The sequence below is a fragment of the Salvia hispanica genome, chromosome 3 (genome assembly GCF_029641045.1).
Source record: "Salvia hispanica isolate PSC_SH4W2 chromosome 3, Shi_PSC_v1, whole genome shotgun sequence".
NCBI classification, from domain to species: Eukaryota; Viridiplantae; Streptophyta; class Magnoliopsida; order Lamiales; family Lamiaceae; genus Salvia; species Salvia hispanica.
In genome coordinates this window covers 15474004-15500860 of record NC_142694.1, presented here as the reverse complement: position 1 = coordinate 15500860, position 26857 = coordinate 15474004, and the positions used below count along the sequence as shown (strand labels likewise).

General features: G+C 35.9%; 1 protein-coding gene and 2 pseudogenes across 1 annotated transcript; 1 reads left to right on the top strand and 2 right to left on the bottom strand.

The window, feature by feature from the left end:
* Positions 1-3317: 3317 nt before the first annotated feature.
* Positions 3318-12285, top strand: LOC148930236 (coatomer subunit gamma-like; annotated as a pseudogene).
* LOC148930237 (secreted RxLR effector protein 161 pseudogene) lies at positions 4673-5764 on the bottom strand (annotated as a pseudogene).
* A 5329-nt stretch (positions 12286-17614) lies between the features above and the next one.
* Positions 17615-19475, bottom strand: LOC125216450 (homeobox-leucine zipper protein ATHB-5-like). The gene is made up of 3 exons (XM_048118160.2): positions 18958-19475; positions 18349-18692; positions 17615-18246 (listed from the first exon to the last, which is right to left on the bottom strand). Exons 1-3 carry the CDS (start codon positions 19016-19018, stop codon positions 17893-17895), a joined length of 759 nt encoding a protein of 252 aa, XP_047974117.2. The 5' UTR covers positions 19019-19475; the 3' UTR covers positions 17615-17892.
* Between the last annotated feature and the right edge of the window lie 7382 nt (positions 19476-26857).

Sequence of the window (26857 nt, the reverse complement as noted above, 5' to 3'; positions counted from 1 at the left end):
CTTAAAACCCGTGCCGCCAAGGAATGAGACTCCTAACGACGGATGGAGGGATTACTATTGAAACCTATTTCTAATCACTAGTTAGTCATCTTCATCTTAACTTGTTAATTCTATCTTCATCTTCACTATCAGGTTCCTCCTGTATGTAGAAGAAAAAAGTTTAGTACTTGGTATAATTAAAAATAAAAAATACTCCCTCCGTCCATGAAAAATAGTTTCATTTTTTCATTTTGGGGTGTCCTTGAAAAATAGTCCCATTTCAAAAATGGAAACTTCTTCTTCCACTTTATCTACTTTTTTCTCATCCTCTCTCATGATTTTCCCCCTCTCTCTCATACCTTACTTACTTTTACTCCATCTCTTTCTTACTTTACCAATTTATCATTAAAACACGTGCCGTCCACAAATAAGACTATTTTTTGTGGACGGAGGGAGTAGAAAATGAGCCTTACAATTTGGTTGTTTAAAACACATTCGATGTATGTATTCATCTTGATCATCATCTCTGACGCTATCTTGCCATCGGCTAGCGCGAGCAACTTCCTGTGGGTCCAGGCCTCGATCCAAGAGGAGGATATCCCAATGATCGTCGGCACCAGAGCGGCAATGAACTCCTCAGGGTTTAGGTAACTCACTCTGGCAGTGTTCTTCAACCACCGGACCAGAGCAATGCGGACAAACAGGAACACCAGAAACAGAACACCATGACCACCCCATCTCGCTATTTGATAGTGCATGATTCTTCGATTTGCAGAATCCAGAGCTTCCGCCGTTAATCACTGGCGCAAGTGATCGACGACACCAACTCGACAAGGACTGCCCTGGACCGAACTCCGTCCTTGATGGCAGTGGCCGTTGCGATGGCGGCTCTTGTGCAGCTTCGGGAAATGTTGCCGAACATCATCATTCTTTCCTCCACGATGCTCTCTGCCCTGGTAATCATCGCACAAAACAGGCCTTCGCTCCTTTCGACGTCCTCCTCCCGGAGGATCCGGCTCATATGGTTGGGGTCATCCAGCCTGAGGTACCGCTCAAACGCATCAGCAATTTCTGCAAACAAACAAACAAAAAAAATGTGTTATAATACATTGAACAAACAACACGCATATACCTCTATCTCAGTTAGAATATTAATAAATAAACTTGATTTTGTAATAGAAATATCTAGATATTATACAACAAATATCTAGATATTATGTAGAATTCTCTAGATATTAGTAGGTATTAAAATATTTAAATAATTTAGGAGAATTCTCTAGATTATAGATATTATTTAAGAAAACATCTATGATTCTATAGAGAAAAATGTAGATGTTTAGAATATAAAAGCATTAAGTAGAGAATTTTAGAATGAGTTTAGGAGGTGAAAAAGACAATTTAGGGACTATGGATTGTTGGATTTTGTCCATCTGACTTGAAATTCGCACGGAGCTGAAATTTGATCGATTATAAATGCTGATGCAGTACGATGCGAACTTCAAGCACCGTGCGAATTTCAAGTACCGTGCGAATTCAAGCACCGTGCGAATTTCAAATCAGATAGTTTTGGTTCAATATTAAATTTTTTCGTTAAATTTAACGGTCAAACATGTTTATTCTGCAAATATCGTTATAAATATACCATATATAGCACAAGCAAGGCCAACGAAATGTACAGATACTTATAAAGGCGTTCTTATCCCATTTCATATTTCTGGCAAATAGAGTGTTATTATAACACGTTGAAGAAACAACGAGCATATACCTCTACCTTTGTCCGCCATTGCAAAATGTGACTTCTCAGAATAAATGTTTGGGGATGAAATCAACATACACTATATATAATCATGAAGAACTGCACGGGGATTCAGACGTTGAACGTCGAATCCCCCGTCAATGAATGACAAAATTAAGGGGAAGATATTTTTCGGACAGTTAAAAGAGGAGAATTTTCTAAATAAAATCATTAAAGGAGTGTAGAAGTGTACCAAAAACAGAAGTCTGATGAACTGATGGAGCGAAAAATGGATGGATAGACTACACAGGCAGCGATGCAGAATTTAGAATGACGGAAAAAGAGAGTGAGCTGAACTTCGTGGCCTATTTTGGGCCTTGATTATTGACTAATTAGCTTCGGTGGCACTTTTCAGTAAGTGGGTGATGTATTAGGAATTGTTATAAGTGGTCCTTGCTGCTACATAAGGCGTGTATTCCAGTTTCAAATTGCTACTCCCTCCCCTATTAATTGTCCACTTTTGCTATTTTCGTCCGTCCCCCATCAATTGTCCACTTTCACCGGTATATAGTAAGTAGGCCTCAAATTCCACTAACTTATTTTACTCGCATTTTATTATAAAACTAATAAACAAAAGGTGAGACTATATTCCACTAACTTTTTAACCCACTTTTCTTTATATTTCTTAAAACCCGTGCCGGAACCAAAATGGACTATTAATGGGGGACGGAGGGAGAAATATTTGTAGTTTTTAATAAAATTAATTACTGGACATGCTAAAAAATCATATTTATTCCCTTCACACCAACCTTGCCGTCCTTCACCCCTGTGCCACTACTCGTTCACCCGCCTCAATACCGTCGGCTGTTTTTATCTCACTGGTGACAACACATTCAATTTTATTCTCAGTTTTTTTTTCCTAGTTAATTCAACCAGAAATTTCAAATGTTTTGCTTCATACTTGTATATTCAAATCCACCGACTAAACAAATCTGTACTTTGAGGAGAGATTTCGGAAAAAAGGATTCACTTCGTTGACCTTTTGAAATTGGGGATTAAATTCATTGAACTTTCGAAATATGGAATCGAGATATGCAGATTTTTCTGAAAAATGGATTTTTGTATTTTTTTTTCTCTTCTTTATTATTTCCATCACTACATTTATAAATTGACCAAACTATCCAATTGAATTTTCACCCCTGCTTTAATACCTCAAATGAAATCTAAAATTTCTCTAAAGGTAAATTAATTAAAAATAGTTCATTCATGATTGCTAAGAAAAAGTCAGTCCTATTTACTGAATACGACATACCTCTATTTGATCATCTCTCATTCACAAAATCACCATTGTATTTTCTTCTAAATAAATTACCAATAATCTACTAATATAGTTTTACCTTTGAATTAATTCCAGTTTGTAACAATCTTAGTCCAATGCCCTCACCATTATATATACGCGATCACAATTAAGTTCCATTACAACACCAAAAAGTTTTTTTTTTTAAAAACAGAGCTTTTTACTAACAGAGAAGTGACCGATTGTTTTCCTACATGCTACAATTTGTATATATGTTTGGGCCTTGTTTTCTGAGAGTGCCATACAATGCGGCGGCTGATTGTAAATAGAGACAATGATTGTTTTACTGAAAAAGGTCGAGTAATTCTATATATTATTTTGATTTCGATTTATTTTCTTTTATTATGAAATAGAGAAATTGAATAATTTAATGTTTACCTAAACTGCTCTTGGTTTGTAGTGATTGAGAAACATGCTGTTTTAATTGAAGTGAGGGAATTTGATGATCCCCATTTAGAGAAAACAAGATGTTTGCATGTACTTTTTTCTGCAATGTCAAATTTAATATAGTTACTACAATTTTTAGTTTAATTATTTCGGTTTCTGTTTGCATTAGATCATCAAAAAGCTTTTGTATCTTCTCAATCAGGGTGAAACATTCACAAAGGTCTCTTTCTCAATGTAGGGATCAGACCACTCGGGATTCGCTAATTACCGGGACCTCTTTTATTTATTGAGTCTGAGATGGCTAATCTCAGAAATACAAGCCAATACAAGTGTGATACTAAGATTACACTCTACACGAGTACAAGAAGATACAATAGAAGAATTCTAGACTAAGTTCAAGTAGCACACAGAACTTGAGTCTCCATCTCTTTCATTAACCCTGAACACTTAAGAAGAGTTCGTTAGTACCACAAGAATGATCCCGCAGGATCTAAACCACAAGGTAAACAAGAGTGACAAAGTCGTAAGCACAGAAATATGGCTCAGGTCGCAACAGGCGACTACACCAGACCAAGAACCTCCCCAAAGCTACAACCAACCGTCACAAGGGAGAAATACTGAACAAGGACCCCAGAAACCCTAAGTTTCACCGGTTACCACCACAGTAGGCCTCCTCAACACGCGAACCACCACAAGACTCTCCAAACACCTTCGCACACCAAGATTTCTCATCACACCACCTCCAGGCCAAGTAGGTCGGTCACAGAAAGAAGACCAACACTAGGGTTTGAGAAGGAAACCGAAGAAGTTGCCTAACACTCAAACTAATCCACTAGAAGCTTGAAGGAAAACTCCGACTAGAGTCGCCGGAAAGCTAGAGAGAAGGTAGAGCGATTTCGAAGAGAGAGAAAGACTAGGTCAGACGTTTCAACTGAATGAGAGAAGAGTAAAGACTCCTTCTCACTTAACAAACACACAGAAGATCCAACGGCTGCCCTCTAGGATCCGCGTGGAGCTGCCTACGTGGCGGTCATCCAGGTAACCAGGTAAGTAGCGGGCCAACTAACACATTGGGCCTGCACCAGAGACTTGGGCTCTAATATTAATTGGATTGGGCCAGCCCAACTAATTAATACCAAAGTCCAACTCTTAGAAGGTCCACAAATATTCAACATTCTCCACCTTGGACCTATTGAGAGCACATGGGGAGAGCCTTAGTCAGCTGTTGCTTCATCACAGCCTACAAGGCTAACCCAAGACACCAAAGAGTTTTGAGGCTCATTAGTCAAGAGATCAGCCAGGTTGCCTACACAAGACTCCAGATGGCTAGGCCAATTAGTCTTGCAGGACTTTTACTTGCCTTGTGACTTCAAAGAGTCAACAAGGTCTTTCCCCGGGACATGCAATGCACATGCTCAACCAAAATCAAAGTGCAATTTTTTGATTCATGACAACAACTTATCCACTGAAAGACATTTAGTACCCATATCAGCAGGGTTATGATCAGTATGCACTTTTTGTAAAAGAACTTCACCTTTTTCCACAACATCTCTAATAAAATGGAACCTAACATCTATATGCTTAGTTCTATCATGGAAAACAGGATTTTTACAAAATTGGATGGCAGACCGACTATCAGAGTATAACACAGGAGCAGACTTAATAAACTTGAGTTCATAGAGAACTCCCTTAAACCAGATTGCCTCCTTCATAGCCTCTGTAATGGCTATATACTCTGATTCTGTTGTAGACAGAGCTACAATGTGTTGTAGTTGTGATTTCCAGCTAACACAAGACCTGCAAACCTGAAACACATAGGAAGTTGTGGACTTCCTCTTGTCCTTATCATTAGCATAGTTAGAATCAACAAAACCACACAACTCAACACCTTGATCATGCTTAGAAAAACACAAACCATACTTAGAAGTATTTTTCAGGTATCTAAGCAACCACTTAAGAGCTTCCCAATGCACTGGCCCAGGGTTAGACATGTATCTACTCAAGCAAGAGACAGCATAGGCAATATCAGGCCTAGTACTAACCATAAGATACATCACAGAGCCAGTAGCATTGGAATAAGGGACCTTTTGCATAGCTTTAACCTCAGATTCTGTTGTAGGACAAAGGTCCTTACTTAGCATAAAATGAGCAGCTAAAGGAACAGAAGCAATTTTAGCACCAAGCATATTAAACTTTTCAAGAATTTTTTGCACATAAGGTTCCTGATGAAGGACCAGAGAAGAGGACTTCCTATCCCTAAGGATATTGATCCCCAAAATCTTTTTAGCATCACCAAGATCTTTCATGTCAAAATTTTTACATAAAGCACTTTGCACATGTTTAATAGACTTAATGCAAGGACCCATAATCAACATATCATCCACATATAACAGCAAGAACACAGGCACTTTATCAAGATTTTTCACATACAAGCAGGCATCAAAGGTACTCCTAATAAAGCCTAACTTCTGCATGCAAGTATTAAACTTAATATTCCACTGCCTAGGAGATTGTTTAAGACCATACAGAGCATTTTTAAGCAAACACACATGATTGGGAAAGTTTGGATCCACAAAACCCTCTGGTTGTTTCATGTATATGGGTTTATCCAATTCACCATGAAGAAAAGCAGTTTTGACATCCATTTGCTTTAATTCCCAATTAAAATGAGCACATAAGGCAAGCATCACTCTTACAGTAGTAAACTTAACCATAGGAGCAAAAATTTCTGTATAATCAATCCCCTCTTGCTGAGTAAAACCTTTGGCAACCAACCTAGCCTTGTACCTCAACCCCTCAATCTCATCTTTCAATTTAAACAGCCACCTGCAATCAACTACAGAGGCACCAGGGGGTAGAGGCACAAGGATCCAAGTATTATTGACAAATAGGGAGTGGATTTCCTCTTGCATAGCTTTAAACCATAAATCCCAGTACTTGGACTTTTGAGCCTGCTTAAAGGTTTGAGGCTCATTTCCATCAGATTCAAATACATTAAAAGCTAGGGCAACTAAATTCACATAAGAACCAAATCTTTCAGGGACTTTACCAACCCTTCTTGCTCTATCCCTAGTTAACTGATAATTGTGTAAATCTGGATTATTACTGGGTTGTGGCTCATCATTAAAAACATTTTCATGGTCAGGGTCTTGGTTTTCTAGAGGCTCAGGGGGTATAGGATCTGGGTTATTAGGGGAAGAGTTCCACACCTGCTCCACCTCAGTGGAAGCATCACTGCCCTGGGACTCCACCTCACTTGAGGGCCACTCCTCAGATTGCTCCACCTCACTAAGAGGTTCACCATCTGAGGATGGAGAAGCAGGGGACCTGGGGACACTACAGGGGAAGTCATCTTCATTGAAGATAACATCCCTACTGACCACAACCTTGAAACCAGGTTCATCCCTAACCCACACCCTATAACCCTTAACACCATCTGGGTAGCCAACAAAAACACCCTTCCTAGACCTTGGATCTAACTTGTCAGTTTTTGAATGAATAAAAGCACTACACCCAAACACCCTTAGGTGTGACAGATTGGGTTTTCTACCAGTGAAAACATGCTCAGGGCATCTGCCCTTAAGAGGAACAGAAGGGGATCTATTTATCAAATAACAAGCAGTGTAAAGAGCTTCACCCCAAAATTTTTTGGACAAACCACTTTTGGACAAGAGACACCTAACCTTTTCAAGTAAAGTCCTATTCATCCTCTCAGCAACACCATTTTGCTGAGGGGTGTAAGGAGTAGTTTTATGTCTCCTAATCCCAGATTTTTGACACAAAGAATTCATTTGAGTATTGCAAAACTCAAGGCCATTATCTGTCCTAATGGTCTTGATGCATTTTCTAGTTTGATTTTCCATTAAAACTCTCCAATTTGAAAAGGTTTGAAAAACATCAGACTTATGTTTTAAGAGAAAACACCAAACTTTTCTTGAAAAATCATCCACAATGGATAAGAAATACACAGATCCAGAGTGGGTAGTGACAGAGGCAGGGCCCCAAACATCCATATGTAAGTACTCTAAAACAACTTGACTAACATTTTCAGTCACAGGGGTGGGAAAAAACACCCTATGCTGTTTTCCCATTACACAAGTTTCACAAAATGGGAGCTCATTTTTGAAATCCAACTCACTCAAAATATCATAATGTTTCAAAAGTTTTAACCCCTTCTGACTCATGTGCCCAAGTCTATTATGCCATAGTAAAGCCTTATCCATTTTCACCAGATTTACACTATGATCATAACTAGTTAGAGGCTTAGCAGTACACACATACAGATTACATTTTTTCACAGCTTTAAACAGGCATAGCACACCCTTACAGATCTTCATAGTACCCTGCCCCCACTTACCCTCAAAACCCTCAGATTCAAGACAAGAGCAAGATAGCAGATTGTAATTCAGATCAGGCACATATCTCACATTTTTCAAAGGCAGCAAATACCCATTCTCAAACTTTAAAAGCACAGTACCAATGCCAAGAATTTTACACTTCTTGTCATTAGCCATAGACACAAAAGCATTTTCCACAGGTTTGAGAGAAGTAAAAGAATCTTTGAAAGGACATATGTGAAAAGTGCATCCAGAATCAATTAGCCAGTCATATTTGGTGAAGAAACACTCAGAGGCAGAGTTTACAAACACATCATGGTTCATAAAACAAACACCATCTGCACCATCATCCCTGGCCAGATTTGCAACAGACTCCAACTGGTTATTCCCATTTGGATTCTTACCTTTTCTTGGGTCTAGTACATTCAGCCTTGTAATGACCCACTTCCCCACAATTAAAACATTTTCTTTTAAACTTAGGGTCTTTACTTTTTGACCTAGACCTGCCTCTGTTTGACTTCTTACCATTCCCAGAGGAATTACTGCCATCCCCTCTAGATTTAGACCTCCCTCTCACATTCAAAGCCTTAGTTTGAGAAGATTTAGGGTTAAAGTTTTCTTTAAGCTCCAATTCTTTTGACTTTAAAGAACTGATTATCATGTCTAGAGGGGCACTATCCCTTCCATACTTTATAGCTGCCTTAACATCACCATAAGTATCAGGGATAGCATTCATGAGGGCTATGCTGGTATACTCATCAATGGTTTTATCTCCAGACCTTTTAATGTCCTGGACCAGTTTTTGAAAAATATCAATATTATCATCTATGTCCTTTGAAAGATCCAATTTAAATTTAAAAAGCTTTTCCAGGAGATACATCCTGGAGGACATAGAAGTTTCAGTATAGAGAGTATCCAGCTTAGCCCACATTTCACTGGCAGATTCAATAGCCCCAACCTTTCTGATCACAGAGTCAGAGAGGTTGAGGATAATTGAAGACCTAGCTAATTCATTCATTTCAGCCTTTTTCTCAGCAGACATATTTTCAGGAAGAACCCCTTCAATAGCTTTGAAAACCTTTTGCTGAATCAGAACACATTTAACCTTTTGTTTCCATATAACAAAATCATTTTTCCCATTGAAGGGGACAATGCCAACTGGCTGAGTCATTTTGAGAAAGATTTTAACACACACAAAAGAACTCAACACTCCAAGGGCAAAGCAAGCAACTCTGCTTTCACAGATAGTGGATTTAAACAAATAACAGTCAAGGAATCCACTAGGAACACAGATGCAGAGATTTTTCATGCAATAATCACAGATGCAGCTAGCAGCAAGCACACCCACAGGCAACACAGAGCACCACAACTCAAGGTGATCCCAGACACACAAAGATCAAGTCTAGATGAGTTCCTCCCTATCTGTCACGTGTACCCCGGCAAGAGGATTTCCCAGTTCACAATCACCCAATATATGGGGGCGCAGGGGGTCACTCAAGGCGGTTAAGGCACAGGGTGGATAGGTGATTTACTCAAGACACAGAAACAAAGCTTCTGAGATACACACCTTGAGTAAGAAAAGAAAAAACAAGCAAGCAGCGGAAGAAAAGAAAGCAATAAGCATCAAGATTATGCAAGAAGACAAGAGCACAGAGCCTAGACCGCAGCCAGCGGTTACTACCAGCAACAAAAGCCCAAGCCTAGGGTTCTAAGGAAGCAGAAAAGAGAGGTTTAGCCAATTTACCAGAGCGGTTACACCTCAGGGCCTATACCGGAGGCCGAGCTTTACTCTGACGAGCCCACCTCCTTAAATTTGCGACCCGGCGCGCCCAAGTGATCCCCCCGTGGCTCTGATACCACTGTAGGGATCAGACCACTCGGGATTCGATAATTACCGGGACCTCTTTTATTTATTGAGTCTGAGATGGCTAATCTCAGGAATACAAGCCAATACAAGTGTGATACTAAGATTACACTCTACACGAGTACAAGAAGATACAATAGAAGAATTCTAGACTAAGTTCAAGTAGCACACAGAACTTGAGTCTCCATCTCTTTCATTAACCCTGCACACTTAAGAAGAGTTCGTTAGTACCACAAGAATGATCCCGCAGGATCTAAACCACAAGGTAAACAAGAGTGACAAAGTCGTAAGCACAGAAATATGGCTCAGGTCGCAACAGGCGACTACACCGGGCCAAGAACCTCCCCAAAGCTACAACCAACCGTCACAAGGGAGAAATACTGAACAAGGACCCCAGAAACCCTAAGTTTCACCGGTTACCACCACAGTAGGCCTCCTCAACACGCGAACCACCACAAGACTCTCCAAACACCTTCGCACACCAAGATTTCTCATCACACCACCTCCAGGCCAAGTAGGTCGGTCACAGAAAGAAGACCAACACTAGGGTTTGAGAAGGAAACCGAAGAAGTTGCCTAACACTCAAACTAATCCACTAGATCTCTAGGAAACTGAGAATCATCGGTGGAAACACAAGCTTGAAGGAAAACTCCGACTAGAGTCGCCGGAAAGCTAGAGAGAAGGTAGAGCGATTTCGAAGAGAGAGAAAGACTAGGTCAGACGTTTCAACTGAATGAGAGAAGAGTAAAGACTCCTTCTCACTTAACAAACACACAGAAGATCCAACGGCTGCCCTCCAGGATCCGCGTGGAGCTGCCTACGTGGCGGTCATCCAGGTAACCAGGTAAGTAGCGGGCCAACTAACACATTGGGCCTGCACCAGAGACTTGGGCTCTAATATTAATTGGATTGGGCCAGCCCAACTAATTAATACCAAAGTCCAACTCTTAGAAGGTCCACAAATATTCAACACTCAACTTTGGTATTCGAATTAGTTCCATTTTGTTATTGGGAAATTGAGATAGTATTTGAGTTTTAGTGTAATATGTTTTGTAGAGTGAAGCTGCAACTATACTCTCTTATTTTATTAATATGTATCATTTCCAAGATATTCATTTGAGAAGAATGTTTCATCTAATTGCAAGGGATCTTTGCCCTATTGCAGATGAGGTTCACATTTCTTCTTCTATTTTTACATTTACATGTTTCTCTTCGGTATAGTTAGGGGCTAATTTTTTTTAAATTATTTTTTGCTAATAAGGTTCCTTTGGTCACTAGTTTGCTCCTTAAAGACGTCAACACTGGTAATGTTGCATATCGGGCTAATGCTATCCGTTTGCTTCGTCATATTACAAATGACACATCCTTAAGCCAAGTTAGGAAATTCCTCGATGTGGCGACATGTGACGACAATCCTATTCTTCAAATTGCTTCCCTTGTGTGTGCAATCAATCTGCTAAAGGTATATATTACACCATACTCCATTTGAGGAATTACAAAAGTATTACCTTGCTAGTAGTTGGAAGAATTTATAGTTTTATAATTGTATCTTCTCATAGAGAGATCCAAGCATGGCCACCAAACTCCGAGTATACCCTAAATCAACTTGTTACGAAAAAATGAAACACGTTCAGTTCCATGCCACATATCTAAAATTCGCGGTAAGAAGATGTTTCAGTGGGATATATATGATGGCACTATTCTTGATTTGTTACTCATTTTCATTTCAGATGGGACCACAATGGCGTCAACAGTGCATTGAATTGGAAACATCTTTGGTTCCAGACATTGTTCTCCCGGGCAATCTTGTTGGTATTCTTCGCCATTGGGGCCTTGCATCCTGGCGCGCGGTATTGCTCAAGTATTGCATCATTGCTAGTCTAAAAATAATGTTGATGGCCTTGTCTCAAGTGCTGATAGATATAGATTGAGTATGTAGGATGCAAAAGCTCGCCGTATCCCTGGCAAAGTTTATAGAGACAAATACATACTGTTTTGTATCCATGATAAAGATGAAATGGTGGCGATAGGGATTCCGGTCACTGGCAAGGGTGGAAGGCATAAAAATTAGTGATGTTAAAAGCGCCATAGATGTTATGCGCCAAATTCTTCATGTTTCTCATCGGCCCGTGTCGAGGTTTAGTGCTGTCAGGGCATTGCACAAGGTTGATTAATTATTTCTATACATATGTTCTTATTGCTAGTAAATCTTTGCTGATTAAGTAATGAATTTGATTTTTGATGTAGCAGGTGGGGATGGTGCATAAGCTGGCATGGACAACTCCGGAGGATCAAATAGCAATTGGTTTGGATGTGAATGTGTATAAGTTACATATGGAGCAAGTCAAGCATCGAGTAAGTCATCATATTTATGCTGAAGCTGAAGCCGAAGCCAAAGCCGAATAAGTTAATGTGAGCATGTTTTTGTAACATGCAGGCAGAAACTGAACAAGCATCTCGAGTCATCAAATCTCGGTCATGTTCCAATAACATGCATGATGGTGAGCCAGAAGCCGAGCAACTATCGCAATCATTTCCGGTCGCGGTCGAGGAACCTAAAACCCATGGCATAAGCTTTTCGAGTAAGCTCAGGTCGAAATCGTCCAACCACAATGGGAGTGCATAATTAATTAGTATATATATTGCATTAAATTACTATATACATATGGTTTCTATTTCACACTTATTTGAAGTTGAAACTTTAATCACTTCATTCTTGTATTGTCACTTCATTATATAACAATGTGACCCGATCACTTAGGTACTAAGACATCCACAATTTGAATGGGAATTTATGATATGGAAGTGACTGAGAAAGGAAAAATAGCTGATGAAAAAGTCATAGTACATGTTTCTTTTTTGCATAGAAATTGAAAAACTAGTGTTTAAAAATTAAGTGAAAATAAAAATGAATTAAGTGGGAAGGAGAAAGAAAGAGTGAATTAGGAGATTAATAAAGTTTATGCTATAAATGGAAATGAGAATCGAGTGTTCCTAATTAAGTTATTATGTGTACGCACCTAAAAATCATATTTATTCTGCAAATATTATACTGTATTCCTTTTTTTTTTCCTTCAAGTTTGAGATGAATCAATTAAACTCTTAACTTGCTCAAATTTTCAGCTTCATTTCTCAGCTTGTTATCTTGTCATTTTTTTTGGCTTAGTGTTTGTGTTGCATAAAAAAAGTCCAAATCATGAGAATGAGAGAGTTTGAGAATATTATATTCCCTCCGTCCCTGAAAAATAGACACATTTGAATCGAAAAAAAAAATTTGCTACGACAAATTTCTTTATAAACTCCTAATTCTTTTACAAATATATCAATAAAATCATGGATTAAGGCTACGGCTTAAGCCACAGCCAAAGCTGCAAACTACAAACATAATCTGCAGTCTGATAATAAATCTTTAAAAGAGTCCTAAAAAGAAAAAGAAATGTCTTTTTTTACTATTGAAAAATTAACTCACTCTTATTCATCACAATAACGTTTTTCCGTTGCATATTATTAGATGATGACAAGAATTATTGACAAAGTCTTTCGTCCGAACCCCTTCTAAAGAATGTATTTATGAGAGAATATTTTCCTCTAAAATTCTATCAACATCAATACTAGAACATTTTACCTTTAAAAATGATTATTAGTCCTTTCAACTAGAATATTAGTGTATTATTTATATACATAATAAAGATCTTTCCAAATGTCATTAGTCATTATTGATTTACAATCTCAAATGGGTTTCATCTTTTATTTGAATAGTCCTTATTGTGGGGGTTGGGAAAGGAAAGTACCAAAATATACTTCCATGAATTGGTCAATGTTTGAATAATCCTCCACACATCCAATTTCTAGCTTTGAGCATTTTTATGCTTATTGAAAAATTTTCCATCAGTTTATAATTAGTCCTGAAATGAAAAAGAAAAACACCATCCACCTATTTATTTTTTGTTTTGTGTAGTAGGTTTCTCAGTTAATTTATCTTGTTTTTTTGTGAAGAGTTCTTATCATTCTTGGGTTCAATTTTTCCAGCTTTGTAGGTCAAACTCACCTGTCAATCACCATCAACATAAAATTCAAGTGTTAATTGCAATTAAATTTACAAATTAATTTCTATATAGGATACTATTTTTGTAATTGACTCAAAGATAGTGACAATTATTGCAATTATTTAACTCCATGAATTGATAAATGTTGTTCATATCCAATGAAGTTACAATTTGATGCCATATAAGATGTATAATCAAAGCTTATTAGAGAAAATATAACCTAAAGACAATAAAACCCCTCAAGACACAAGAAGTTGAATAGGGACAGAGCCTTGTTAAAACCTTTTCAGTGAAAATCCAATGAGAAAAACATCGCTATAGGAAAAAAAAGAGTACTCGTTTACCACAAAAATAAACGAAAATCAAAAGATAAAGCTTAATGAACGAAAAGAACAAACGGGAGAAAACACGAATCGGGAGTGTGCGAAAAAAAAATCAAGAGGAAGCAGAAGCTCCTCACGAGGGCAGAGTCCCTACCATGCATTATTCAGGTCGAAAAATAGTAAGTAGTGACATGAGTCGAAGTGTAGCTTTCATCTTTTGGTATCCCATATTTTTCAATATTTTGGGGAAGTTTTTCAAAGTAAAATGTCCCCACCATGAAGTTGAAGAAAAAGGTGAAAGTGAGAGGAATAATATATAATTATATATATAAATATTTATACATAGAGTTGTAATTATTCAAAAACTACTTAGTATTGTATCACAACCGAGACCGAATATATAACGATCCTTGGATGTAAATTTTAGACGATGTTGATTGCGATTATGTGGTGGCACCACATATTTAATTGGACAAGCTGAGGGCATTTTATAATTTGTACAGTGCTTAAGTATTAAGTACGGTTATTGAGCTGAAATATACTAGTAGTAGTTTATTATTGTAGTGAACTATATTTCGAATGATTAATAGTGCCAATTCATTTTTCGAAGATAATTGGAATTTGAATGTACCCACTTCATGTCTTGTGGCTCGATGCTCCTTTTAGGAGGTTTGACAAGGAGATTTGGACCTCCGTGAGATCTAGTTGCCTCGTGGTCTATTTGGAATATCCGAAATAAAATTGCATTCCATGATTTCAAACTCAATAGAAAGTTTGAGAAAGAAGACTTTTTGACATCTTGGTACTTGGGTTGAGGTTGGTGTCCAATTTCTTTTTTCCAAGACAATTAGCCTGAGGTCGTGTTTGTATTCTATCCTGATGTGATTTTTTGCTTTGGTCTTTCAGTGAAGGTGTCCGTTGATGTGTTTTGCTTTGTGTCCTTGTTGGTAAGTTGTTGCTCTTTATTTGTTTCTTATCGATACTAATCTATCGAATATATATCCGAGATGTTATGTATTCGGAACTGAGCTCGTAGCCAGTTTGTGATTTGTGAGTAGTATTTTTGCTCTTTATTGAAAAAAAAATGTAAAACAATACTACTGTAATTTATATTTGATGTGAAGTAGTTGCTATTATGACTAAAAAGAAAACCTAAGATGATAACTATAAGAGGTTGTTTAGATGCCTAGACCATATCTCATATGCCTCTTATCGTTAAATCACACCACATACTTGTCTAAATCACACTACTTTTTCCTTAATTAATCACGAATTAATTAGCTCACCACTTTCTCTATCACCATGAAATATTCAACATTATTTGTCATGATCAAGCAGACTTTTAATGGACTAAATTAATATAATAAATTCACGGGAGTTTACTAGAAAATAGAAATCTTCAACTTTTAATTGAAACATCTCTTTCTCCAAATACATAAAAAAATGGAAGCTCAAATCTAATACTAGTATAATGCTCTAGCAAATGTTACACTTATATTAACAAGATTTAATTAAAAATATCAAATATCAACAATCCACCAAAATATAAGCATTTTTAATCAAAACATTTCTGTATATATATATCTCTATTCATGCAACTAACACGCTTTGTTAATCAAGGTCTCTCGTTACATCATTTTCTCTATTAAATGAGCTTCGTCAACGAAATATATTTGATTCTAAATGCAACTAAATTACCATAAATGGTTATAAATTGATTTTGATGATATAAGATGTACTATAAGATGCAAAGTCGCATGCTATTGATGCTATTTGTTGCTATTACATGAAAATAAATGATGCATTTGCTGTTGTTCTGTACTCCTTCTCACCACTTGGTGGTTTGAGATTTTTGGATTATCGAAAAATATATGAGATTTCTTGCTTATATGAGACTTTTTTTATGTTTTGCCTTATGGCTTACGTTTAGTTGGCTCGCCCACCTTCTCCCCTCAGATATGATGATGCCTCGATTTTATGTGTCGCTCTTGGCTAAATTCTCACATTTTAAAGTTCTCTAGTTATTGCCAACCAATGCAGAATAAAACATTTTTAAAAATCTTTATATTTGCATTTTTATCATGTTTTTGTTGTTTTAACTTCTCCTTCAGTTCAGAGTTGCAATAAGACCACTTTTTTTTTTCTCATATCATATCGTTGTACATAAAAGCTAGTGCAATTTACAAAATCTTGGCTCATCTAGAAAATGCCCATACCGAATCATCAGACAAAGTATATTCAATTATAGAAGTATAAAATGTTATCGTGTGTTAGTATAATTTTACTAGTGTCAAAGCTATAATTTGTAGACTTATATGTAAGATATACGTGTGAAATAGAGCTTCCTTTCGAAACGTGTCCTATGTGATTGAGATTCGTCTTGTGCTCTCATAATTTAAAATTGGTAGTACAAAGGAATAATGTTGATTAAATACATATCCAATTACTTGTGTTAGGTTGATTATACTCCAAAACTTTAATTAAAAAACGCATCTACGGATCCTTTAAAATACACATCTTCGAATCATAATTATTTATTAGTTTATTCATATAAACAGAGGTGCATAATTATTTCATTTAAATATATAATAAGTGGTGGAAGTATAAACTTTTCACTTTCTTAATTTACTTATGCAATAATATCCTCTTAAATAATATCGACTTCTACCAGTCTACTATCCAATATGTCTAGACTAGGTTTTACCAAATTCAATTTTTAATGAAATAAAAAATTTATTTCTTGATTTCCAATTATTAAATTATTCTGATAGCTAGACCTAGCGTATTTTTATAAATGAAGAAATGAGTTGTACGAAATAAATAATAAATTCATTATCTTGTTGTCAAGAAAACGAAGGATGGAGTTGGTAGACTAGCTATCAACTTCCTTTACTTTCCAAATTTTACCAATTGATAGAAACCAATCAAATTCGCAATCTATAAAAAAATCGTGAACATTTAATTAGCTACCTTAGATTATTTCCAAATTTAGTAAAAAGAATATGAAAAATATACAGAAAAAAACAACTTAACATTTTATAGTACTATTAATTTAGAGTAGGATTAAATTATCACCGTTAAATTATTTTCAAGATTTAGTTAAAAGAAAACTATTGATTTAATACTTTGCACTATTAATTTAAGACTGACAAAACGTGCTAGTTGAATTATTACAAGACCGATCTAATAATCACTCAATTCGTTAAGACTAAATCTGAATACGGTATAATCCTCAACATAAACACGAACTTGGCCATATATATTAAAATCTGAACACGATCCGCACACAACACCAATGTAGTTAGCCACACGATCATATGTGTTGTCATGACACAAATACAACGCCAAACCCAAACCATGAGACACTGAAATCAAAACCATAGTCAACACCGAGACTAGTAAATTGGCCAATCATCATCACTTTTGAACTTTGTTGCTAACCTGACTGACGTACATTTAAATTCTCCAAAAAACCATCGATTGTTGCAGTTTAGGACATTTATTTAGCGTTTATTTGTCCATGTGGAATTTCTTCTTCTTGCTTTCTACTGTATGATGTGATTAGTAATAGAAGATGAAAAGATAATTTATAATTAACAGCAGTGAAAGTAATTTTTATCCCCGGTGAAAAATTTGTACGCAGTAGCAGTTCTGGCCACAGTAAAAAAGGAGTTACTACAATTTACAGCACAGTTAAAATCAGTTCACTCCTCTTCAACTGCAATATATCCTCTGTTTTTCACTCTCCCTTTCTCTCTCTTCTTCCCCACGTGAAACTCTGAAACCTCACCCACCCTTATTCTCTCTCTTCATCCCAATCAACACCATTTTTTACCCCAAATCTCACTGTACACGATTTCCCGATCACCGATCCCACTGTTCATTGCAGTACCACTGCAGCGACGGCGCTTGATCGTCGGAAAACAAGGTGCTGCACGATTCCTCCCCGAAGAAGTTGTACTCCTCGATTTTCACCAGCTGTGGCGCCGCCTCCGTCTTCATCATCCACGATCCGTTGTTCTCCTCGTTCACGATCGCGCTCGAATCGCTATCCGACGATCCGTCCTTCAAATCGCCGGAGCTCGGCCACCTCGCCTCCTCCTCCTCCTTCCTGCCGCCGTCCAGATCCCGATCCTCCGCCTCCGCCGCGCAGATCTCGATTTCCGGCTTCGCCTCCGCCGCATCATCTTCTCCGAGCTTCGATTTCAGCTCGCGGATCTGCTCAATTCAACACAAATTCAAAAATTGAAGCTCAGTTTTCACCGATCGAGATCGAGATCAATTCGTGTAATTGAGAAGAGGATGAATCGGAATTCGAACCTCTTTGAGTAGCGATTCGTTGTCGTGTTGGATCCGCTCGAAATTGAGCTTGAGGCTGTCGTAGCTGGCTTTGAGGCCGCCGTAGTCTCTCTCGAGCTGCTTCGTCTTCCAGCGCGCGCGGCGGTTCTGGAACCACACCGCCACCTGGCGCGGCTGCAGCCCTAGCTCCTGCGCCAGCTTCACCTTCCTCTCCGGCTCCAGCTTATTCTCCACCTCGAAATTCTTCTCCAACGCCTTCACCTGATCCACGCTCAGCCTCCGCTTCTTCTCCGCCGCCGCCGCAGGCCCCGCCTCCTCCTCCAGTCCCTCCAGCATCGACTCCAACTCCCTCGCGTCGTACATATCTAAAACAACACGATAATACCACACCAACACGATAATAAAGTGTTAGAAATTATAGCAACAAACACTAGAGCTAGACACATAGATGGATTGATTTGTTGGTTGAAAACAGGGGAGCATAAACATTACTAGAATTGGCATAAATTGAAATCAGAATCATATCATAATCATAGGGACAAGAAAACATGGACTTTTTGTGATAATTTGATCCCATAAACACACAGTTAATTAAAAAAAAGTGGAATAAATTTATTCTCCTTTTCTCACCTGTAGTGTTGGGACAGATGGACATCAAGCCACCCAATGAATCATCACTGAGTCTCTTCATTCTTGATTATCAAAACTCACACACAGTTGTTGTTAACTTAACACTAATACTAGTCTATTTCTCAGATCTCTCTTGTAAAACCACCAGCTTTAAAGGAGTGAAAGGAAGTGTGTGTTTTTTGAGTTGGGAATTACAAGAAATGGCAAACAAACTCCCATGAAAGACAACAATCCCAAGAAGCACAGTTTTGTATGCATGTGATATAATTGCGACTGTGCAGCTTTTTCCCTGTCATCAAAACTCCATCTCTCTCCTTTTCCTCTACTTCTGCACCCATGAAACCAACCCAAAGCCCAAGAAAACGGAAACTTTTTTTTACACAAACCCACAAGTAATAAGCAAATGCTTGCTCTCTACCATGTTTCTCCACATGATTACTCAATCAGTTGAAGAATAGGAAAGAAAAATATGGGGGGTGTGGATCAGTAGACTGTGTCACTGCCCAGCTGGCTATTCACAATTTTCAGAGTGTTTAAATAAAACTAACTAGGGTTGGATGTGTGGTTGAGATGCAACCAGGGTTAGATGCATTGGGATTTTTATTTGTCAGCAAATGAAATGAACCCCAAATTCAAGGCAAATGCAACTATCAGAGAAGTGGACAGGGATCGGCTCCGCGGCTGGGATTGAGCCGAGCCGAGCCGAGTGGAGATTTGGGTGGCGTCAGCGGATCATGGGTGCAACCACCGTGTGGTCGGCGCAGGAAACAACACCGTATAATTCGGAAATTGGTTTTTCTGCATTTTTATCTATTTTTTTTGTTTTGAGGATAACCAATTAATTATTACTCGTAATAAAATAAATTCCCATACCATTCAGTTTTTTTAAGGTTAATCTCTACAAACTTTAACTTTGATTGCGTGTAACGGTTCGTGTAATTGTTATCATTAATATTAATGCTATATACTCCCTCCATCCCGTAAAGATTGTCCTATTTTTCCATTTTCCTCCATCAAACAAAATTTGTCACATTTCATTTTTCTACCATTTTTGATAGTGGACCTTATATTCCACTAATTCATTCATACTCACATTTTATTATAAAACTAATATATAAAAGTAGAATCTATGTTCTACTAATTTTTTCAACTTACTTTTCATTACATTTCTTAAAACAAGTGCCCGATCAAAGTGACACAATATTTGTGAGACGGAGGGAGTATATAATACTCCCTCCGCCCTAATTATACAAAATGTAATAGAAAGTTGAAAAAGTTAGTGATATTGTAAGTCCTACTTTTATATATTAGTTTTATCATAATAATGAGAGTGAAAATGAGTTAGTGGAATGTGAGATCCACTGCCAAAAATGATAAAAGTGGAATGTGACAAGTTTTTAGTGACGGAGGAAAAAGCAAATAGGTGATAAATTTTCGGTGACGGAAAGAGTAACTAAAATGACATGTTTTTCTTTTTAGTCTATCTTAGATGACACATTTTTATTTATCATTTTCACTTTTCACTTTTCAAGTGTATATTCAATTATTGTTAAATTAAAATATACATCTTCGTTAATTTTCATTTTAATAATTACATTTACAATTTCTCTTCAATTAAATATATTAATCAATACTCCATCCGTCCGCCATTAGAAGTCTCATTCATGGGCAGCACAGATTTTAAGAAATGTTAAGAAAAGTGGGTGGAAAAAAGTTAGTGGAATAGAAGTCCCACTTGAATATATTAGTTTTAAATGAAATGTGAGTAGAATGAGTTAGTGGAAGGTGTGATCCTATTACCATTTAAGGTAAAAGTTAACCGGAACTCTTATTTGCGAATGTGCTAAAATGGAAAAACGGAACTCTTATTCGTGGACGGAGGGAGTAACTTATAAAATTTTGTGATGACCAAGAAATGTTTCATATTAGATAGGATAGGACGAATGGAATATTAAGTATTTTAATTCTTAGTTTACTTTTAAAATAAAATGAAAGATTCAAATCACCAGTTGGAAGATGCAAATGAACAAAGGAGTACAGAGTCTGGTACAAACAAAATAGACTTAGAAAGATAGTAAAATATACAACATGAATAAACATAATCAAAGCGCAACCAAACAAACAAGTTCAAAAGGGGTTGGCTACCTCCAAACAAAAAGATCATTATCAAAACGAAGCATCCAAAATTATTAATCTTTTGTTTACTGGGAATTACTAGTTAGTTTATTTCTGTATTTGTTTTTAAACTTTAAGAATGTACATTTGACATTGCTACAATGTCAAGTGAGATTGAGCTTATATCTTACCGAATCATGATCAATTCATGTATATCAATACAAATTAAATTGTGTTGCTATCATGTTTCTATCTAGGCGTGTCGTGCTCACACTCATGTTAAGAGTTTCTTTACCATGTCTTGAGAGTTTGGTATTATTATTGTGCCCGCACAATTTGCTATAGCTATTACGATGGTCCATGAATTCTTCCAAGAAATTGAGGTAAAATATAACCTTTGATGTTATTTATTTACCTATTAGGCATTTTTATTTTATCATTTGTGCGTTGCCATTCATTTATCAATTGATTTTGATGGCTACATTGGGTAAATGTCGATCTTTTACCTTCCTTACCTTTTGAATAAAAGATGATCCAAATTTTGCAATAAAAATGTGGAGGTATTTTAGTAATTTGTTGATCTGTAATTACAAATAAATATACATTCCATTCACCAATTAATTAGCACATAAATCAATCATTACATGGAAAATGAAAAATATCGAAGCTTTTATCTATTGGAATAGTTATTTAAATTACCATGTTCATGCTACATTACATTAACAAAGTGACAAAACTAAAAGTTACAGATTCTTGGTTTGCCATAGCTCAGAAATAACCTTTTTAGCCAATCAAGGAAAGCAATGACTTTGCTGAAATAGGCTGCAGTCCTTTTTACTTTCATCTAACCTAAGTGGGAATTTTACTTTTTCACAATCATTTATTCAATTCTTAATATTTTCACTAAGTTTTAGAAGTGAAGGAGTTCACTACTTGTAAATATTAGTTTCATCATAACAAAAATTTGAAGCAATAGATGTAAACATTTTGGAAGTTGGGTGATTTTTAATTAATTTGGATTTTCAATAGTACCAAAAATTGATTTTAAAATTCAGAAAGACAAAGTGAAATATGAACTGACATCCCATTTTCTCATTTTTCACCCAAAAAGCAAAAACATATTTTTCAAGAATAAAAGGGGAGAAATTCCCAATCAAAAACCTTTTGGTTGATTGATGATGCATATTTTTTGTGCAAGGGGAAGGAATATTCATCATTTCTCTGCACAATCTTTAGTGTACATTTCCAGCCACTTGTTATTCAGTGTAGTATTTAACATTTTCTGAGAAATCTAAAATATTCTTAAATTTAAGATTGTACATGAGAAAAATGAATGTAGCTTCACCTATGATTTTGTGCATCTGAATGTGAGTGTGGATAGGTATGCATTTTTGGAATTCCAAAACCTTGTGATATGAAGTTCCAAATGTGCAAGTGGGATTTAGCTGTGGACTGCTCATTCATCATCATAATTTCAATCATCCCTAGATGTAGGACCCAACCTACAATCTATCAACCTTTTGAAAATTCTTGCAATCAACCCCTATTTTTCACAACATTGCTTTCTACATTATTATTATATTCATTGAATTTGTTACTAGTTGTATAACTTCATTTTACTTTAGTGGAATAGTAGGGTAGAATATGAATCTTATTTTTGTGATAGTTATAATAGAATGTAAGTATAAATAGTTAATACATTAGTAAATTGTAGGGGCGACGAAACGTTTCTAACAAATCGACGACATGCTTTCTCTCGTGGATGGGCTTCATCTCCGCGACTTTAATAAGAAACTGTTGACATCTATGTTTGACGTCATTTCGTGGTCATTATAGAGTATATATTAGCAACAAAATGATCTTTCATGGATATGAGTCTAGGTAAGATCTTGCGAAGAAAAGATTTATTTGGGTTTTCGTTAAAGGATAGAAATTTAGTGCTCAAACTTTCCTATCTTAGTGCAGCCGATGACAGATGGCTTATTAGAGGTTTGATTGGTGATTAAGACATCGAGCTGAGCGGGACTTCATGCCCATGTTTCCCTTTCTATACACATAGAAGATGTACCTTTGGATTGTATTGGTTTGCTTGTGAGTTTTTGTGCTTATTGTTTTCTTCGATTTATATCGTGTTTTACTTTATTTTTTGCTTTACGCTTTTGATTTCTTTACTAGAGTGGCCCCTCAGTATTTACGAAGAGTTGTTTATGAATTTTAAGCCTTGTATAAAAAATGAGAGTGAATGGAATATAAGTTATATTCATAAAAACTAAATTGAGATTTTTATTAAGAAAAATGATAAAAATGTGAGTTCTTTATAGGAGATAGATTGTGTTTTCAAGTGCTTATAGAATATAATTAAGACTAATTAAAGGAAGGGGTTGCAATGACCAAGACTGATCAACTCTTTATTATACTTTATTTATTTTTTATAGGAACTTTAACAAGTTCATAATGTTGCACGTGTGGACTGATATTGATTTACTTATATCCCTATTGACGTATGTACTATTGAAGATATTTATTCATCCAATGTGTTTGCTAGTACTCCTACTTACTAATTCTCGTACATTTAGAGAGAGTCACTACTTTATCATAACAAGTTGTAAGCAATTATAGAATATGCTTCTAAAAGTTTGGTCACGTATTAGTTTCAAGTTAAAAAGACTTTTGAAGATGAGACATTAAAATGTCAAGTATGACTCACACAAATTAAATGGTGTATGTTAATAAGGTGAGAATGTTGGGTTCCACCACCACTAGCTTGTAAAGAGATGCGAATTTATGTATGTGGGTGTTAGGACATTGATTGAAATAATTGGATTACTAATTACTAGAGATTAGTCAATTGAAACTTCATTCAACTTAACGAGATAACCCTATGTTCATTTGAAGTGGTTTAATTGGAGGTATTATATTAGCAAAGTGTGAGCCATTAGAGAGACTGCAATCGACACGACTCCTATAAGGCGAACATTCTCATTGGTTACTGCTAGTTCTTTGTCAGACGTTTACTCCAAATTTTTGTTCGTCGAGGCTAATTATTTGTAGGTCATTACACGAATTAGATCCAAGATATCATTATTGGTTATGACTAATTCTTTGCTAGACTGTTTTTTTCGTATTAGTCAAAAGTCAAACAAAAGTGGGGAATCCAAGTCCCATGTGAAGTTTCAAAATCTTTTATACTTCCTTTTTGCTTCAACAATGACATCCAGTGTATCCTAATGTTTTCCTCTTTATTTACTTTGGTCCTAGCACTTTTACACAAAGACTGATTATATTTTACATGAGAATGCAGAAAACACATATTAACAGAGAATTATAAATATATATTTATCCAAGTTATGCATGTAATGGTACAAATGAAAGAAGTAGATGTTGCACTTTTGAAAATTAATGTGTACACATGTAGTGAGAGATACCAACAAAAGAGTTGTACCATTGTTTCTACTTTCCACAGAAACCCCACATAAAAAGGTAAGGCATGTGGAGGTTGCTTATTTTCCACAAACACATGACTTCCAAACAAACTTTTCAACATCTCTTTGTAGCTCATACATACTCTAAATATGTTATGTATGTAATCAATTATTTATATCTTGAAATACAATATGATGAGAGAATGGTAAAATAATATGGTTACCTTTTTTTTTTAATTAAAGAGGATTAATAATAATCCTCATTTATCTTTAGATGTCTTGAACCCTAAACTTATTAGATGGAGAGGAAATATTGTGTCCAATAACATAGTTCTCTTGATTACATATTAATATAATCGAAGTTTGACCAAAACCCAACCAACACTAAATTGTACAAACACAAAGAGTTGAACAAGTCAAGTGTTTCATATTCGATGATAGGTGTTTTGTCCAATTATACAATTAATAGTAACTACTACAAGCTTGTGCTTATCACCCATTTTTCACAATTTTCTGACAGCTTTTCTATACTCTGAAATTAATAAATTATACAAATGGGGTCCTACAACCTTTAGGTCATGTCACGACATTTAACACAACCCATTTTTTCAACACTTGCTTTAATTTGTGAAATTTATAAATTTTATTATGAAGGCCGCACGAGCAAACCTTTGAAACATGGAGTGATATATTTTGACTTATTATTAATCATTAATGCAGGTTGATTGCATCTGGCTTTTCAATTTCATATGTTTGTCTAAATATCTTTATATTAATTAAAACGTGGGTAAACAAAATTAGGAACACAACTAGCTAGTCTTGGTGTGTGCATTTGCTTCAAGGTTTAATGAGATGTTAAGGTATATATGAAAAATAGACCAATTAAATCCATTTATCATTTTATACTTCGTCGCCGGTCGAGATATCTAGGCCATGCTTGGTATGATGGAATGGAATAAGGAGGGAATGGAATGAAGATGAGAATGGAATGAAGATGGGAATGGAATGACAATTCCATTCCATTCTTGTGCTTGGTGAAGGTAAGGTTTACAAATGGAATGGAATTGTTATTCCTTGATTGATTTCATTCCTAAGCTTGGTAACTACGAATAATATAAGAATGGAATGAAATGAAATATGAATAATTAATATGTTGATTCTATAAAAAAAATATATTTATTTAAAAATATTTTTGTCAAATATTTTGGATCTATTAAGTTGAATTATACAAGTAAATGAGTGTGTATGTGTGGTGTGTGTTGTTGTGTGTGCGTGTGTTTTTTGGTGTGCTGTGTGTGCTTGTGTGTGTGTGTGTTTTTGGCTGTATGTATGTTTTTGTGTGTTGCTGTGTATATTGTTGTGTGTGCGTGTGATTTTTGGTGTGCTGTGTGTGCTTGTGTGTGTGTGTGTGTGTTTTTGGCTGTATGTATGTATTTGTGTGTTGCTGTGTGTGTGTTTTTGTATGTTGCTGTGTGTGAGTGTATTGCTATGTGTTTTTTGTGTTTTTGTGTGTGTGTGTGTGTGTGTTTGTGTGAGTTGCTACGTGTTTATGTGTGTGTGTGTGTGTTTTTTTTTTTTCAATTATTAAAAATTTTAAAATTTTAATTTATGCTAAAATTGAGATGATATTAAATTTAAATATAATATTAAATAATATTTATATAATTTTGTTAAATTTTAAAATAAAAAGAAAGAAAATGAAATGGAATGGAATGACCATTCCTTAGCTAAATGGATGGAATGGGTATTCCCATGTGGAATGGAATGACCATTCCTAAGGAAAAAAATTTACCAAGCAAAGGAATGGAATGAAGGTAGGAATGTCATTCCATTCTATCATACCAAGCATGCCTAGTTGTTGGTTGTCGATCAGTTCTTTTCTTTTTTGCTTGTTTTGGTCTTCTGTTGTGTGACTTCGAAAATGTGAAATTTTACTCACCACTTAAGTAGTTGGGGACCTTTTGGTTATAAAAAATAAGTACCTTATTTTGTTTGGACTATATGTAAAATATAAGAAAATAATTCAGAATATTGAGACATTTCTTATTTTATACATCCATCGATTTTATATAAAATGAATATTATGCAAGTTGTATAATTTAAAATGTGGCATAAATATACTACCAGTTTGCATTCAAAACGAGCAATATATAAACGATACACTTACACGCCATTAAAATTCAAATTAAATCATATACGCCAATCACCAATGAGTAATTATCAATCCGCACTAGAGTTTAACTGATAAGGAATAAGGTAAATTATTAAATAAATTACTCGTATTAAGTTTAGTCAAATTTCAGACTGTCATAAGTTTGGATTTAAACCCTCAACTATTCAATGGTTAAAAATTGAGGTTGTCT